At 34.8% G+C, this 19,757-nt stretch overlaps 1 protein-coding gene across 1 annotated transcript; it reads right to left on the bottom strand.

The window, feature by feature from the left end:
- Positions 1-9,929: 9,929 nt before the first annotated feature.
- Positions 9,930-16,524, bottom strand: LOC149532162 (fructokinase-like 1, chloroplastic). Its single transcript, XM_089808441.1, has 2 exons — positions 16,269-16,524; positions 9,930-10,228 (listed from the first exon to the last, which is right to left on the bottom strand). Exons 1-2 carry the CDS (start codon positions 16,522-16,524, stop codon positions 9,930-9,932), a joined length of 555 nt encoding a protein of 184 aa, XP_089664567.1.
- Positions 16,525-19,757: the final 3,233 nt, after the last annotated feature.

Genomic DNA, 19,757 nt, shown 5'->3' with positions numbered 1-19,757 from the left:
AATTGTTTAGAATCTAAGGAAACTTGGGACAAACTTGAATAGTTGTATGGTAAAGTGGATGAAAAAAAGGGATTTCAGATTGAGGATGATCTACTTCTAGATCCTAAGAATTATGACACAATTCAGGATTATATCATCAAAGTCAATGAGTATAGGGCACTTCTAAATGATTGTGGAAATCCCATGAAGGATGATAGGTTGATACATCACATCCTAAAAAAGCTACCTACTGAGTATGCCAACTTTGTTTCGAGTTTTAATACTCACAAGTTGACCATGGGATCTGCTTACTAGAAGCCTTCCTTTGATGGATTTGCAGACATGTTGATTGTTGAACAATCTCACCTAGTGGATTTTGGACTTCTCAAGTTATCTAAGACCAAAGCCTTGCTGGCTAGTGATGATTCCAAATCTAGTCAAGGGGGAAAAAGCAACAACAACAAGAAGCAGTGGAAGCAGAAAACACAATCTGAGACACAACATGACTCCTCTCAACAAGGCAATTCTTCTTCAAATAAGAAAGGAAGTAATGAAAAGAACGACAAACTCTTTTGTGCATATTGCAAAAAGCCAAATCATGATGAGTATCATTGCAAAACTAAAAGAATCAATGAGTTAGAAAATCTACTCAAGAAGAATAAGAATCAAGTGCCAAGTACTTCCAAGGATTCTACTCCTACCTCTTCAAAAGGTAAAGGTCAAGCACTTATGGCAAACACAAGTTCTTCTTTGGAATGGATACTTGACTGAGGTGCCTCTTACCACATGGGTTCTTCAAGGGAAGACTTTTCTTCATTGAGGTAGTCAAAGGTATCACACATCTTCATGGGAGATGATGCAAAAATGGAAGTTGAAGGGAAAGGACATGTTGAAATGGAAGATGGGGAGTTCAAAGATGTTCTCTATGTTCACAATCTAAGCTCTAATCTCTTTTCAGTTTACAAAATCACTCACCTTGGAGATGGTCATAAGGTTGAGTTCCTTCCAAATTCAGTGATGGTGCAAAGTCCCAAAGATGATTCATTGGTAGCAATTGGGAAAGTCAATGATGACAAGAGGCTTTATTCCTTTTCCCACTTTGTGCCTAAGAGTTCTTCTCAAGCCTTGTTAACTCAATCTACTTCAAACATCAACTTATGGCATGAGCGGTTTGGTCACCTTGACTCCCGCTCTCTTTAGCAACTTTTCTCACAACACATGGTTAAAGGTCTACCCAATATTAGCTTTTCTAAGGGGGAATGTTCATCTTGTTCAGTGGATATGCATCTCAAGGAGAAGTATGATAAAGGGAAGTCTTCTCGAGCACTAGTTGTTCTTCAGCTTTTTCACATGGTATTAGTAGGACCGTTTGTAGTAACTTCAGTCAACCAAGGCTTCTACATACTCACATTTTTTTGATGACTTTTCAAGGTTCACTTGGTTCTTCTTCCTTCATCACAAGAATGAAGTAGTTCATAAGCTTCAAGACTTCAAGGCTCATGTTGAACACAAGTCAAGGAAAGCCATCAAAGTACTTAGAGTGGACAATGAGAATAGATATGTTGATAGGAGACTTAAGAAATTTTGTAAAATTGAGGGAATTGATCTTCAAAACTCACCAGCATTCAATCTCCACAAGACAGATGTTGTAGCTATGAGGATTAGGACTCTCAAGACCATGGCAAGTTGCATGATAAAGGCCAAGTCTCTTGATCCTACACTTAAAGTTGAAGCCATTAGTAGTGCTACTCACATACTTAATAGGTCTCCTCATCTAGCCTTAGATGGCAAGACTCCTTTTGAGGCATGGTGTGGTAGAAACCTAGTTGTGAGTCACCTTATAGTCTTCGATTTTCCAACATGGGCTAACCTTTATTCCAAGAGTTGCAAGGCACCGTCACCTAGGCCTTGTACCTTTATTGCTTATGAAGACAATGTGAAGGCTTACAGACTTATGGATCCAGAGACTCATGAGACTTTTGTGGAGAAGGATGTTCACTTTAAGGAAAGTTCTCTGAGCTTGTCCTCTACTCCTCTCTGCACTTCATACATAGTGAGAACTGATAGTGACTCCAGCGATAGTTCTTCAACAGGTTCAGATATGTGGGGTTCTGCCAATAGTTGCAGTGAGAGGTCACATCAGTCCAGTCCACATGCTTATATTGCCATAGTGAAAGGTCCATCACAACATGGTACATCTCATCTTCCAGCTCTAGTTTCACTTGACTTGGGAGACAGCCTTGAGGACTTACATCTTCTTATTGATGATGATTCTTCTACAGTTGTTGCAAGGGCTCACTCTGACCCTCATGTCTATTCTCTACATGATCAATCTGAATAGGTTGGCATGATTGTAGATCCTTATGAACAACAATTAGTGGATGTCTCTTTGTTAGTTGAGGAGATAGATGTTTCAGTGGAACAGGTTCAACAAACATCCTTGCCAGATCTGTATTCATTCTTTTCAACATAGTTGTAAGGGGTGCACTTCAATATCAGTACAAGGATACTTGAGTAGGTTTCTAGGCCAACACACATCTTTAGGATAGTACCTTGGGCATTGTTTCTTCCTAAGGGGAGGAACTCCATTCTGCATTCATGGACCAGCTTCTTCATCGGAGGAGCTTTCACCTATTGGCATTCTTCTTTTGGGGGGGAAGCCTATTTTGTCTCTCTTCCTTCTCTTATTTTCTTTTGTATATATTGGATGTATGTCGTAATGAGGGGTTCTTGATTACTCCATCCATCGATGCATCCTCCTTTATCTCTCTTTTTGGGGGAGGGTTTTTCCCATGAGGTTTTCCCTCTTTCCTTGCTTTATGGGAGATTACATTTTTATTATGTACTTGGATACCTAACATGGCCTAGTAGTCGGGACCCATTCGGCATCTTCATCCTAGTTTGTAAGATTAAGCGCATTCTCCTAACTTGCACTTAAGGGGGGGTGTTGGTGTAAATAAATACTTTACTATTTACACTTACTTAAGTTTACTTAGGTTAATGCATTATTCAATTATTTTGCATTATTTTATTATTTTTATTTGTGAGACACTTAGGAGTTTGCACACCTTGTGATTTGTCATGTTGACAACACAAGAGTATGCAACTTTATTTGAGCACATGTTGTCTACAACACTATTTTGTGTGTCCCACCCTTTTAGGCTTATCCTCTCATCAGCACACTTACTTTTGTGCTTAATGGAAGATAATCCATATCTGGTGGACATGTGCTTGGTTGTATGAGACATCATGATGCTTACTTCTATGTATTCTAGAAGCTCTCCTGTAGCCTTTATATTCAGGCACTCCTAGTGTACTCTAAGTATCAAGTTATTGAATACATTGTTATTTTGATCATACTTTGTCTACTTTGGTCTACTGTGTGCTTGTGCTTGAGTTCTTGGTTCTTGGGTGAATTTTTCCCTTAGGCAAATTCTTATAGATCTATCTATTTGACTTGTAGAGAGACATCAATCTTTATAACAACTCTCATACTTATGATAATATCCTCCTTGTGTAACCTGTAACCCTATTAGCATAAACAAGCATTTACTTGGCTCTTTGTTCCAATAGAAAATCTATTATGATATACAACCTTAAGGGATTGCAACTGAGTTCAAGCTCTTTTTTCTCAAACACAAAACATTACAGATAATAGAAGAACGAGATAAGAATCATAATGAAACTAAGAAGGTTAAACTCTTTGCATTAATTTCCTTGAAACCAATACATCATCTGCATATCAAAAGTTAGAAAATACATAAAGAATGACTGTGTAATATGGAATGCCTCAAAAGGAATACAATATGATGTTCAAAATAGGATAACACTAAGAAAATTGGTATCACAACTCAAAAAATTGGAGCCAACCTTGTGGTCTCACAAGTCCTAAAAATTGGAACCCTTACAATAAGCAAAAAAGGAAGATATATAGGAGAGAAGATCTTTCAAGAATTGTAATATGGAATTGACATTTGTCCCACTAAAAGAGTCTTCAATCTGGAGTTGTTGAAATGAAACTTCCTCATCTACTTGCACTTTGAAAACCATAAATGATGCAAAAATATTTTCTATATCCCTACTTAAAATATGCAAATGTCTCATGAGGGAATATCAAGAAATCATCACAATCTACACTGCGGCTCCAAAAATCTAATCTTTACTTGTCATATCTACTTTTCCATGAAGATCAACTTGTGTAGTTTTTAGAAACAAAAAAATTGCTTTAACGACCTCCAAAACATTCAATTCATCCTTACAATAGCTGAAGGAGTTAAACTAGATGAAAAAGTATACAAATCTAATTGCAATTTCATTTGCAACATTAAATTTGCACCTCCTCTCTGTATAATTCTTGCCACAATTCTCAAGATCACTCGATGAAATTTCTATGCCTTGGCTTTGAGCTCAGCCCCATATTTAACTCTCAGTAACCATTACCTTCAAATTGCAATCAAATTTAAATTTTATCCATAGATCCTCACCACATCGGACGATTCTAATTTAAAAATTAGTAAGCCCTATACCCTTAAGAGTGGGGCCACGTGTCTCATTACTGCTTACCCACATTCCTTAATGTTTTTGCAGTTTGAAATTGTGGGTAAGTGCCAACCATTGATCAAGACAAGATCAATGATTAATGAAATGAAAACTAGTAGTTAACCCAATAAAATGCTTCCATCTATACCTTTCCTTCATTTTTGGTACTTTTGAACTAGACCCATAGAATTCTGAGGACACGTGTCATTGAATCACTATCTCGCTATACATAAAAAGTGAGCACCTTACCATAGCAAGATAGTGACCACCATTGATTCTACATTGATCATGTGGCAAAAATTTGATGCATCTTTGAAGCGAAATATGGTGGGCTCCTTGTCGCTATGTCACTATTCATAACCTTTGTGCAACTCACCATAGCAAGATAGCGATGATCATAGATTTGAGATCGATTTGACGATCATAATCTTTCATATGTTTCATGAATTAGGGCATGGGTCAAGTTATTGATGATGTGAGAAAACCCTGCACTGCTAGCATATTAATTCATATTTTAAAAACTTGGCCATATTATGACAATACTTGGGTTCCACCGTGTGTTTATTTCTTGGCTGGGTGCTATGTCACTAACAGTGAGAAGAACAAGTTTCTCGATAGCGAAAAGTGACCTCCAATGTCATCACTTTTCCCAGTGTATATGTGTATCCCACTAGATGCCATCATGTGCCAAAACTTTATAACTGATATCTGATGGAGCATTTTCTAGGACCCATCTTCTAAAAAAAGTTTCCATAGGATTACTTTCTGTCAAGGTGTTATGTTGCTAACGACGAGAAACACAAATTTCTCGATAGCAACATAGCGACCTCCGGTGACTTATCAAAATTTGGGGCCGAAAAGATAAAGGAAAGTCATAACCACCCTCATTAATGCTTTTGACATAACAATAAAACTTCACATCCATTTGATGGCGCCACATTTCAACTTAGTAGCAGTAGCTATGTTGCTAAGAGTAAAACACTTGCATCTTTTCATAATGAGATAGCGACCACCATAGATATTTTAGGGATCAAGCAGTGAGAAACAAAAAGGAAAAGGGGAGACTCAGGGCATGGAAAGTTTGAAAAGGATGGAGAATATTCGCATATTTTTAAAAGGTTTTCGCAGCTTCAGTAGATCTAGCCTAATTTTTTACCTAGGCAAGGGAAAATTATCATGCGAAAAATCAAACCAACACATTTGACACCAGATATGAATACTTAGAAACCATCCAATGAGAAGGTAAAACTAGAGTGGAGATGATACCCACAATTCTTCACTACTATAGCAATAAAATGTCTCTTGTTAAGGTTACATAGTTTGACCATTTTCATGATCTACCCTATGAAAGGCCTGCCCTATTAAAGACTTACAAAGGATTGTTAGATCCAACCCTTTTAAAGGATTTTAACACCCTATTAAAAGTGTACCTAGCTAAAGGACTTTAGAATAATCACTTGGAATGTCACCTTGTTGAAGGATTTTTTAATGACTATTAAATCAACCTTAGTCCAAAGGATTTCACCCTGCTGATATAGTTGTTAGAAAGTAATAGTAGAATTTTTGATTTGATAACTGACAAATTTGTCTTGCTGATTTTAGATTCTAGTTTTGTCCATCTTGATCCTCTTGATCTATTGTATCAATGTTGTATAGCTTCTCCTCTATTCTGAAAACTAATTCTGCAATTCTTTCACACTTCTAAGTCACCTTGAATGTTTTCTAATCAATTCACCCCTTTCACTTCCTTCAATTATTTGCTTAGATTACTTCCTCACATATACATACATACATAAAAAATTATGGGGCTTCAACTGCATTTAAAATACTTTGGTGGCTTAGGCTTAGGCATGAATCTACAACTAAGATTCATTCATTTTTCCTATTTAATTCCTTCCATTTTTTTGATTGGATGCATGTTGATCGCATAGGGAAACCAAATATATTTGATCTTATCTTTAAATATTTGAGATCTATTTGTTGGTGTTTGAAAATACTATAGGTTTCAAATTACCCTGATGAGAACAAAACACATCTAGGGGCAGCTAACTCCCATCCTTAACACATCTTTTTAGACATCGGGCCAACTATAAGGCTAGACCCTTCTTCTACATTAGGCTTTGTAAAACCTAGGCAGGTGGACCCCAGATTCAATCAATATGGTACCAGTGCAAAAACATATTCTTGAATCTATAATCATCAGATTTAACCCTTATTTCTCCTATTAACTCATGCAATAACATAGATCTGTAGTAGCTAAATGAAAAATTAATACAATTCATAAGCTAAGTGAGGGTTAGACTTTTTAGCTCTTCAACATGAAAGGGGGAAAAACATTTGACTAATAAAGTTGAATTCAAAAAAACCCCTAATATGCAACAATAAGAACTAATGATCTTGTAGCTAATTAGTGCCTTATCTATTAGGCAATCCCATGAATCAAACACATACATATGGATACCTGATACTTATTCATATATCTAGATATCTGATTTATTCATTCACCTTGTAAATAGACATCTATGTTTAGTCTAAATATCATTCTTACCTGATATCCTCCTCAATAAACTTGCAACCATGTTGATTTCCCTAAAGCATTTACATAACTCCTTGAATTATAAGCAACAATAAAAAAACATACAGCCTTAAGGGACTGCAACTATGACCTCGGCTCTTTGTTCAAAGATCATAAAACATTGAAAACTATTGATAAAGGAGACAAGAATTTAAATGAAACTCAACATCTACTATTCGTTGTATTGATTTCCTTGAAATAATATATTCATATGCCTAAAATTAAAACATAGGGACACCTAATAGATCTAAACTATCTGTATTTATCTTCACTACTACTATTCATACAAGAGAAATTACTAAAGAAAATGTGGTGTCACAGTATTGGGAATACATCAAAACTGGAACCAAAACATGGTATCATAGCAATGAGTAGTTCTTCTCCAAAAACTAGAACCAACAACTACAATAGAGAAGAAGAAAGAATAATATAGAGGAGAGTGAATTCCCAGATCTATTATGAAGATGACATGTGTCCACTTGGAAAACACCTCCTAGTAGTGTTAAAACATCTCTCTAGTCTCTCCCCTCAATTGCAAAATAATATCCTCATCATTTTGCTTCTACAAGCACAAAATATTTCAGATATTTGCTAAGAATCATAACTGATTTGATGTTTGATTTGAATTCAATAATATAGCAAAAATTAGTTGCAATGAACTCCAAAGGAAAGAAATTTTTTTTATAATTCATTTTAGGCTAAAACTTTTTCAGAATTCATTTTAGGCTTTAATAGACTTCAATGTTTGCCTCCTAAGCGATTCTAATGCTCCATGATGAATTTTTCCCGTTCCATTGAGAATGCCCTAGGAAACACAAATTTTCTTGCAGAGTGAACTGATAAAGACTTGCTCAAAAATTAATGTCAAAAATGGATAGTTCATCTCTTCCTAATTCCAATAGTATATTGAAGTGCCTATTTTGGACAAAAAATACCCCTATGGTGGCCATTTGAAATTCAAGCTCTTGTTCATGGCTAAAGAATTAAAATTAAAAATTTATATAGTTAAAACTATATACAAACTTTAAAATCATTTGAATATTTCATCCTTTTGAAAATTCATGCTTTGATGATCTTCTTTGAATTTTATTTTATATTTTATATTTATATACCCTTTTTCCCTTGCCACTTGTCCATTTTTGGTTTGTCAATTATCTGGGCAAGCCCCCACATGTAAACAATTTGAAACATTCAAATTTCCCCTTAATTATTTAATTTTTTCATTTACAAACATATGTCCTTCTGATCATATGCTATATTTGATTTTCAGAGCATTGGAGGACTACCAAATCTCACCTTGTGGTCTCATGAGGTGGTCATTGGTCGTAGCATCGTAAACATTAATTTTTTACCTTCCACTCTTACGATTGGTGTGCCACCAGAGGCCTTCAAAAACTCACCTCTCAACCATATGGAATCTTCAATTCATGGACCATCATAGAGCTTCAAAATTTGCTTCCCAAACATATGACTAGTTGCCATGTGGCATTTTCCTCTTATGGAGTTCAGGTCAAAATTTTTCTCAGTCTTCATGCCTAGTTGGCCAACCATGGGCCCCACACATACACCTTTCCTTTTAAAATGCCATGTCTCATAGACACAATTCATTATGAGTGCAATGCTATTTAAACACTAAAAATTTGTCCACCACAAGGCATGCACGATTATGGTTTATAAGGAAATCCCCTTTCTCTGCCCTACACGTTTGACTGGCAATTTCTCTGCATTCTCCAATTTGTAGCTTCTTTCCATTCACATCGTAGCTTGGTCCTCTTATCTCCTTGATGTGGTCTTCTTCTTTGCAAACTTTGGCTTTATTTTTTGAACTACTTTGGAGCTGATTGCTTCTCTACTCCTATTGTTTTCCTCTGTCTAACAAGCAACTTCTTTTGGCTATGTCATGGGCTCCTTGTCTCTTGGTATAAGTGTGTCTTATGTCATGTCATGCCCCCTTTAGATGATGGGGCTTTTTGAACTTTTCAAGAGTTTCTTCTCTATCTTGGTCATCTTACATCGCATCCATTATACCCTTTAGCTTAGGTGTGGACTAAATATTGTCTTCCCCATAATGATTAGCTTGAGTCCCATCAACATCATTCCTAGATACTGGCAATGGGAGTTCACCATCCCTCTCCTCAATAGGGTTACCTCGAATCTCCTACTTCTTGAAAGCACATTTTTTGTTTTAAAATGCTCCATACAGCTGCCTTTCAATACTGTTTCTACCTAACCATGCAGAGGTATCATTGTTTCTAGTGAATGACACATTTTCTTATGTGCCTTAAAAGGTGACTTGCCATTTTCTTTTTTGCTCACAGCTTCTTATTTACTAGCATCTTGTGCGATGTGTGACTTTCTTTCTTATATTCCTCTTGGAAAAGTCTGAGGGCATTATGTGGTTGTGAGTTTTCCTATCAGCATGACCAATCAAGACAGTTCCTAATTCCTAATCTTCAGTACTTCTATTAGACACCCTTTTCTCATGATGTGCATTACAGTAATCTTTGGTCTTCCTCCTTTTTACCTTATCCCCATTCTCTTTTATGTCATTGCCTCTTCTATTTTCTCTTTTGAAATTAGATCAAATATAGTTCATAACTAAGTACCATAAGTCATGGATCCTCTAGAGTCCTAGCCATTATGTATGCTTTACCACTTCTTGTTGCTTCATAAGAAAATATAGTGGCATTTAGGCCTTGGATGACCCCAACAATCATAGGAAAAATAGTGATTTTGTACACATCTCGATTTGCCCATTGTGGCTCAAAGGCAAAATCAAAGCCATATATCTTTTCCTTCCTCTATCTAGACCTTGTCATCACTAGAAACTTTAGAATCAAGACATTTCATCTCGTGAGACAAATATTTCAGCAAGTTGAAAAGGACCTTGATCGTGCTTATTAATTTTAAACTTTATAAAATGTGTGGTTAGTTTTCTGATTAAAGCTACAACAATAGCATCTCCAACATCAATCCTATCACATGTATCATAAGCAACTAACACATCCTCTCTTCCTATCACTTGACCCTCAAATGTTGGTATGTAATAGTGTATCCGAAAGGTTCCATCAGTTACAATGAGGATCTTTATGTTGGCATGCCATAATGGTAAAAGCTCTTCTCTTGTGATTTTACCTCAATCACATTGGCCTCATTTTATGCTTCATGAATAATTCTTCTTGTCTCATCATGAAATTGCCAAATTGGCACAAGTGGCTTTGGATTAGAGAATATAACTCCTCTGAACTCTTATGATATTATATTGTAGAATGAGTAGTTTCAAGATGTTCAAGAAGAGCCATCGAATTGAATTGAAACATCCTAACTTCCTTCAATATGTCAATTTCTATCATAGAACTATGGAGACAATCTTCTGCTCTTTGTTTGATGCACTTCATTCCAAATTTCCCATTTGAGTAAGTTAACTTCAAATAAGACAATATTGTTGTTGCATATGGATAAAATTTAACACCAAAATTTTGAACATTCTCCTTATTCATATTCTAAACCATCCAATAACCAAAAGGATCACCTCCTTTCAAAACATCTTAAATCCTTACCGGCTGTCACAAATATAATAAATTTAGTCGGGGCCCAAATTGGGTCCAACTAAAAAAATTTCATTTTCAGACAAAAAATATTCGAAACTAATCCAATGAACCACTGATACTGATTCGAAAAAAATTTGACCACGAGCAATCAAATTTAAAACTCATTTTATCATTAAAATGCAAGCTATCAATTTAATGCAAGAAGGTCCTTTGACTGTCTTTGAAAATTGATCCAAACACCTGGTCAAGCTTTGAAACTTGACATACTGATTCTTTGTTCTACATATTTCTATCCTATCGAATCTCATCTCATGAAAAATTCTCAATCAAAAGATATTGACTGTCAAAGTTTCCCTCTCAAAATTGGGTGCAACAAACATGTCAGAAAACAATAAATTGCACTCAGATTTGACTCTAAAAATAAGGAAAATTGACACTTGGGGAAACAAAAATTGGGTCATTGGATCACTGTTATGAGGACAACATAAATTTGGGATTAGGGCTCATGAAAAATAATAGCACACAAATGGCAAGTAGTCAAAGTGGGCTACTCAAAATTTGCAGACTAAAAAACTAGCTGAAAAGCAATTTTTGCAAACAAAATTGACTTGGGAAAGTGTGCAGATGGATTCATCAAGATTTGAAAATTGGCACACTTAAATTATTTTCAAATAAAAACACAATGGTACAAACCATTTGATCTCATCAATTATAGATTCCAAACTACGACATCATGAATAGGGATATTGATTAATTTTCATTTCACAACACTAGTGAAACTTTATAAATCACAAATAGAATTGCATTTGAAAACTGATCAAACGGATTCGTCATAAGCTCAAATTAGGAACATAAATTTTTTTTAACCCTTAGAATGGTATCACCTAGTTTAGTAGTGTAACATGAATACTAGCTATTAAGGAAAGCATCAACAATACTAAATAAGAAAACACTTAAGATAAGACTGATTGTGATCACCACAAAATGAAGCGAACCAAGAATGGTAGGCTCCTAATGGTATAACATCATGATGCAATGGATTTGTCCCTAATTTAAGGTATTTATGCTCACAATTTATGCTCAAGTTTAGATGGATGGATGGAGTGAATGAGGCAAGGGTTCAACAATGGAGTCATGGAGTGATTCCAACATTATAATGGTATTTTGGTAGTTTATGAGCTCTCAAAATAGCATTATAACTTTGCATGGAGGATGGATGATTTTAGTGAAGGAGGTAGGTTCAATTTATAGGTCAAGGGTTGGATAAATGGAGGGCCAAGATGCAAGGATGGCAAGATGGTGAGGGAGGGCTAGGATGCACTCAAAGTGGAGCACATGGATTGTGCTTGTTTAGCACCAATGGGGAGGTGACACTTGTCACAAGGAGGATGAGTGTGAGAGGATAGGATAAAGGTTGGTCAAAGGCTTGATGAAGGTGGTTGAATATGTAAGATCATGAGTGAGGATGTAAGAGCCATTAAGAGGAGTGTAAGAGATATTTGAGGGTCATTTATATTGGAGGGTGAGGGGAAGATATTTGTTGACTTTAACTTGGGTTAGCAAGTCTTAACCCATGTTTATGATTGTGAAAAGGATTAGAAGAGGTTTAGGATTAGCTTAGAAGGGGGGTTAGGTGTTGAGTGATTTAGATTTGATGGGATGGGTTAGTTAGGTGGCTAAGTGAGGTTAGTATGGGTGAATGGGTTGGATTAGGGTTTAGGATAGGGTTTAGGAAGGCTTTTGGATTTTAGATCATTTATTAAATGTTTTATTTAATAAAATGGGGAGTATGGAATTAAATTGAATAGATTTAATGATCTATTCAATTTAATAGGGGAAGAGGGATTTAATTTAAATTGATTTTGGGTGATGATTTGATTTTATCAATTGGACTATAGTTAATTAAATAAATTAGTTAACTAGGGGATGACGATTATTTGATTAAATAGTAAATATTTAATCAATAATGTCCAAGGAGATGACTAAATATGATTACTTATTGATGTAATCAGATTTAGGTGTCTACAAGAATGTGATACAAAAAGAATTTTCTTATTTGGGTCAACTAGTCAAAGGTATAACTTGTCAAATAGGGCCTTCCATAATTTTGTACAATTTGCAAATGAATGAAAACAATTTACTACCATTTGAAGGGTTCAAAGCATAGTCAAACGGACTCAAAACAACTCAAAATCTAAAACATAGGTTCTCTATTATGGATACTAGACATTCCCAAAGTGATAGCCCATAAAAATTACTGGGTGGAAGATATTCACATGCAAATATGGCCTCCTATCACTGTTTGACCCTTAGGTGAAAATGTAGATTTAAAAATTACTCAAAACAAGACTTCACGAAATAACTCAGAATGTTTATTTAACTTCATTAAATGAGTGGATATGATAAATGGAAGGTGTTAGAAACATTAAACACCTTATGGGCTTCAAATAGGTAGCCAGGTACATGTGCACGAAAAGCATTCATCTTTCATGAGAAATAGATACATGGAAATTAAAATACCTTTTATTTGTTGTTGTATGAAACCTCTGATCTATTGATTGGCATAGGTGCAAATATGAAATCCTTCACATTGTAGATAGAATCCTTATAGAGCCACCACCTCCTTAAAGAAGAAAATGAAACCACAATAGTGATTCACCCTTTGAGATCAAATACTTTAGCAGATACAAACAATCACATAAACCATTAATCAAGAAACTGATACTTCCTCTATCCCAACAAAATAGATCTGCCCATAAATACTGAAAGCCTCTAATATTACAATAAAACATGCACTAGCATAAAGATTTAGACTAGAATCACCACTCACACTTAGTGAGAAAAGAATTGAAATAATTTACCACTAATAAATCTTAGATTCACAATTAGCAGTAGATCTATACAACCTTCTACCAAATAAATATCTTCAAATGCACTTCACAAACTTTATACAACAAGCTGAAACTCAATCCAATGAAGTGTATGAAATTCTCATCAATTCTTTACTGAACCTTTTGGACCAGCACATCACAAATCTTACCAATCTTTTGAATGCTTCAACCTCTTTGAATATGCTCTTCTCCTATAGCAACTAATCACAATTCATGTATAGAACTACACTAGTACATAGATTAACTTCGAGTCGCCACTCGCACTAAGTGAGACATGAATTGCATTAGTCTTGAAGATACCACAAACAATTTTGAAGCAACAAAAGATAGAAGACATCTCTTCAGATTTACCTTGAATTTGAAACCTCTACACAAAGCTGAAACATAACTTTCTCAACTCTAGAATTACAACAATAACTCATACCAAATTGAACTGATTTAAGGCATACTCATTTCTCACCACAATTTACATCCAATTTGAGAAATATTATTGTAAGAGAATAAAGATTACTAGAGAACATGAAAATGTAGAAAGGAAATGGACTAAATACATCAACTTACTACTATATAAAAACTTTCTCCATGTCATTCCTTATATTGTGTTGAATCCCTTTAAATTCTCAAGATATTTCTATCATGAATCTCAACACATTTCCCCAGTAGAGTCACCATTTTTTTGGTGTTTGAAAATGCTATAGGTTTCAAATTACCTCGATGAGAAAAAAACACATCTAGGGGCAGCTAACTCCCATCCTTAACACATCCTTTCAGACACTGAGCCAACTATAAGGCTAGACCCTTCTTCTACTTCAGGCTTTGCAAAACCTAGGTGGGTCATCTTGCATCACATCCATTATACCCTTTAGCTTAGGTGTGGACTGAATATTGTCTTCCTCATAATGATCAGCTTGAGTCACATCAATATCATTCCCAAATACTAGTAATGGGAGTTCACCATCCCTCTACTCAATAGGGTTAGCTTGAATCTCCTGCTTCTTGAAAGCACTTTTTTGTTTTAAAATGCTCCATATGGCTCCCTTTCAATATTGTTTCTACCTTACTACACAGTGGTATCACTATTTCTAGTGAATGACACCTTTTCTTGTGCACTTTCAAAGGTTACTTGCTATTTTATTTGCTACTCGTGGCTTCTTATTTGCTAGTATCTTGTGTGATATGTGTCTTTCTTTCTTATATTCCTCTTGGAAAAGTCTAAGGGCATTATGCATTTGTGAGTTCACCTATAAGCATGACTAGTCTAGATAGTTACTGATTCTTGTAAGGAAACTCAGGTGCGAAAACAACTTCCTACACTAATCTCATAAGGAAAGGATGATGCATATCCTATTAAAATCTTCTACACTTACAGATTCAATATCATGTAAACAACAATATTGCAGCCAAACATGCATACAAAAAATAGACAAAGAAAGGAACGCATAACACAAGGATTTTTCGGTGGGGAAAAACCTTTCGGTAAAACAACCCCATGCCTTCAGAACCTGCACATCGTATTATCTTCAACACAAGGTTACAATACACTTGCAATGCAAGTTCAACATCAACAACATAAGACTCCAGTAGCTACTCGCAGTACCAACAATACACCTTTTTTGCATCGCATCTCTTCGCAACCCTAAAAAATGCTTATAACATGCGCTTCACTTTAGGGCTACTCCCAAAGGTAAATCGTATTAGGGTTTTACCATTTTTAGTTGCCACATGTCTTCACCTATCATTGAATCTTCCTAACATAGCTCTTACGTGTCACAAGAATCTGTCATAACCATTTTAGTCATGATCTCCTTACACACAATTCAAGATGTCAACACATCAACATTATTTGCAAGAAATACAATTTTACAAAACAAATAATAAAAATAGGAATTATACAAGGTTGAGACACCTTATTCCTAACAATTCCTGATCTGTATTACTTCAATTGGACACCTTTTTCTCATGATGTCTATTATAGTAATCTTCAATCTTCCTCCTTTCTGCCTTATCCCAAGTCTTTTTTATATTGTTGTCTCTTCTATTTGCTCCTTTGAAATCAGATCAAATATAGTTTGTAATTGAATACCATAAGTTGTGGATCCTCTAGAGTCCCAACCATTGTGTATGCTTTACCACTTCTTATTGCTCCATAAGAAAATATAGTGACATTTAGGCCTTGGATGACACCACCAATCATAGGAAAAATAGTGATTTTTTACACACCTCTATTTGTCAATTATGGCCTGAAGGTAAAATCAAAGCCATATATCTTTTCCTTCCTCTTTCTAGACATTGTCATCACTGGAAACTTTAGAATGAAGACATTTTATCTCGTGAGAGAAATAGATCAGCAAGCTGAAAAGGACCATGATCATGCTTATTAATTTTAGACTTTCTGAAATGTGTGTTTATCTTTCTAATTAAAGCTGATACCATAGCATCTCCAGCACCAATCCTATCACATGTATCATAAGCAACTAACACATCCTTCTTTCTTGTCACTTGACCCTCAAATGTTGGTATGTAATAGTGTATCTGAAAGATTTAATCATTTACAATGAGGATCTTTATGTTGTCATGCCATAATGGTAAAAGTTCTTCTCTTGTAATTTTACCTCAATCACATTGGCCTCATTCCATGCTTCATGAATAATTCCTCTTGTCTCATCATGAAATTGCCAAACTGGCACAAGTAGGTTTGGATTAGAGAATATAACTCCTCCGAAATCTTATGACATTTTATTGCAAAATGAGTAGTTTTAGGATGTTCAAGAAGAGCCATGGAATTGAAGTGAAACATCCTAGCCTCCATCAATATGTCAATGTCTATCACAGAACTATGGAGACAATCTTTTTCTCTTGGTTTGATGCACTTCATTCCAAATTTCCCATTTGAGTAAGTTAACTTCAAATAAGACACTCTTGTTGCTGCATATGGATCAAATCTAACACCATGAGTTTGGACATTCTCCTTATTCGTAATCTGAACCATCCAATAACCAAAAGGATCATCTCCTTTCAAAATATCTTAAATCCTTACTGGTTGTCACAAATCTAATGAATTTAGTCGGGCCCCAAAGTGGGTCTAGCTAAAAAAAAATTGTTTTTGGACAATTGATATTCCAAACTGATCCAATGAACCACCAATACTAATTCAAAGAAAATTTGACCATGGGAAATCAAATTTAAAACTCATTTTATCATTAAACTAGAAACTATCAATTTAATGCCAAAAGGTCCTTTAACTATTCTTGAAAACTGATCCAAACACCTGGTTGGGCTCTGAAACCTAACATACTGATTCTCTGTTCTGCATATTTCTATCTTGTTGAATCTTGTCTCAAGAAAAATTCTCAGTCAAAAGATATTGATTGTCTAAGTTTCCCTCTTAGAATTGCCTGCAACAAACATGTCATAAATCAATAAATTGCACTCAGATTTGGCTCTGAAAATAAGGCAAACTGACACTTGGGGAAACAAAAACTAGGGCATTGGATCACTATCATGAGGAAAACATAAATCTTGGATTAGGGCTCATGAAAATTAATAGGACAAAAATGGCAAGGGGTCAAAGTGGGCTACTCAGAATTTGCAGACTAAAAAATTGGCCGAAAAGCAATTTTTGCAAATAAAATTGACTTGGGAAAGTGTGCAGATGGATTCATCAAGATTTGAAAATTGGCACACTTAAAGTATTTTTAGAGTACAACACAATGGTACAAACTATTTAATCTCATCGATCACAGATTTCAAATTATGACATCATGAATAGGGGTACTAATTAATTTGCATTTCATGACATGTGAAATTTTATAGATCACAAATGGAATTGCATTTGAAAACTGAACAAACAAATTTGTCATAAGATCAAATTAGAAACATAGAAAGTTTATGACCCTTAGAATATGATGCAAAAGGAGTTTTCTTATTTGGGTCAACTAGTCAAAATTTATAACTTGTCAAACAAGGCCTTCCAAAATTTTGTACAATTTGCAAATGCATGAAAATAGTAAACTACCAACTTTGAAGGGTTTAAAATCTAGTCAAACGGACTTGAAACAACTCAAAATCTAAAACATAGGTTATTTTTTATGGACACTAGACATTTCCAAAGTTGTGGGCCATAAAAAAATTACTCGTGTGAGATATTCACATGCAAACATGGCCTCCTATCACTATTTGACATAGGTGAAAATGCAGATTTGACAATTATTCAAAATGGGACTTCACGAAATAGCTCGGAATGTCAATTTAACTTCATGAAATGAGTGGATATGCTAAATGGAAGGTGTTAGAAACATTAAACACGTTACGGGCTTCAAATAGGCAATTGGGTACATGTGCACGAAAAGCATTTATAGACGCTTAAAGTGATTCAAAATTTGGGATAGACACTCAAAATGGGAATGCAATTTTGAGTGCCATCACAATCCATAAGTTAGCTTTAAAATGGTTTATATAGTTGTTTGTGACATCACAAATAACTATGTCCATTCTATGTTACTAGGCACTTGGTAATACTAATGCTCAGCACTTGAACCTGCTCGACATTAACTACTTAGCACTTGAATTGCTCAGCATCAACTATTCACTCAACATCTATACATATTATACTCTACATGTGTTACTAGCTCGGCATGAACTTTAGTAAATATCTCAAGTGTGTTGACACTCAATTTTCAAAACCAAACTAAGATCAACATTGTAAAAGGCATCTTTAGAAGAAATGAGTAAAGAATTTGAGATGTCTATATTTGGAGAGATAAAATTATTTGTTTGATTGTAGATCCAGTTGAAGAAAGATGGTATCTATATTACTCAATCTAAATATATCAAGGAGATACTAAAGAAATTTGAAATGGAAGACTCGAGACCAGTTCAAACCCCTATGTCTACTGGACATAAGCTTTCCAAAAATGATGATTCCAAAGAGGTAGATTAGACTATATACAGATCAATGATTAGAAAATTGCAATATGTAGTGTATAAAAGGCCTAATATTGCTTTAACAGTTAGTAGGTGGCACGATTCTCAGCAAATCCTAGAGAAAATCACATGATCACAATCAAAAGAATCATGAGATATTTGAAAGGAACTGACAACTATGGTTTATGGTACAAAACAGGAGGCAGTTTAGATTTAAAAGTATTCATAGATGCTGATTGGACAGGAAGTATTGATGATAGAAAGAGCACCAGTGGTGGGGCATTCTTTCTTGATAAAAGACTAGTGTCTTGGACAAGCAAGAAATAGAATTGTATTTATCAATCTACAACAGAGGTAGAATATGTGGCAGCAACAATTAATTGTTCTATATTGTTTGGTTCAAACAAATGTTGACATGTATAAAGATAGAAATCAAGGATCTAGGAGTTATAAACTATGATAACACTAGTAAAATCAATATATCAAAGAATCTAGTGATGCATAACAAAATAAAACACATTGCTATAAAATATCATTTTTGAGAGAATTGGTACAAGATAAAGAAGTAAAATTGGTATATGTGAATACTAAAGTATAATTTGTTGACATATTCAGCAAGCCATTACGTAATGATGCATTTTTGTATCTAAGAGGTAAGGTAGGGGTCATTCCCCTATCTGAAGCTCACTAAATGAAGTTTAGTGATGCATTAACTAGAGCATATTAAAGATCAATTAGTTGGTGCAGTATTGACAAAGGGCATATTGTAAATGAATTAGTACATGAGGTACATTGATATATACTAGATATTGTATTTGGCATGAGATATCAAATAGGGAGAAGTTTTTTGTCATATCTCATAGAAATTTTATAATGATAAAGAGGAAGAGATTCAAAAAGGGAGAATGAACTTGGTCTGATATCAAAGATAGAGTTTTCTATCAAAACAAGATGTTAAAGGCATAAGTTTTCTGACAGAGGGAGGAACTAAAGGTAGAAGGATTTTAAACTAATAGAGGGAGTTCTCATGGATGAGAATCTAAATGAAAATAAGGATATGTTCCTTACTTAATTCTTGCTCTAAAATTTCATTGTATTATTACATGTGTTTCCATCAATGCCAAAGAGGGAGGTTGTTGAAACAATTGATTAATTGTATATTGTCTTTGATGTTACAAAAAATGTCATATTAATTCTTGAAAGAATTTTCCTAAGGGAAAAATTCACCCAAGAACTAAGAACTCAAACACAAGCACACAGTAGAACAAAGAGAGAGAGTATGATCAGAATAACAATGTA

The sequence above is a fragment of the Cupressus sempervirens genome, chromosome 11 (assembly GCF_028749045.1).
Source record: "Cupressus sempervirens isolate cs-2001-9-10 chromosome 11, ASM2874904v1, whole genome shotgun sequence".
Lineage (NCBI taxonomy): Eukaryota > Viridiplantae > Streptophyta > Pinopsida > Cupressales > Cupressaceae > Cupressus > Cupressus sempervirens.
The sequence above is the reverse complement of the archived record's forward strand: the minus strand, read 5'-3'. Positions and strand labels throughout refer to the sequence as shown.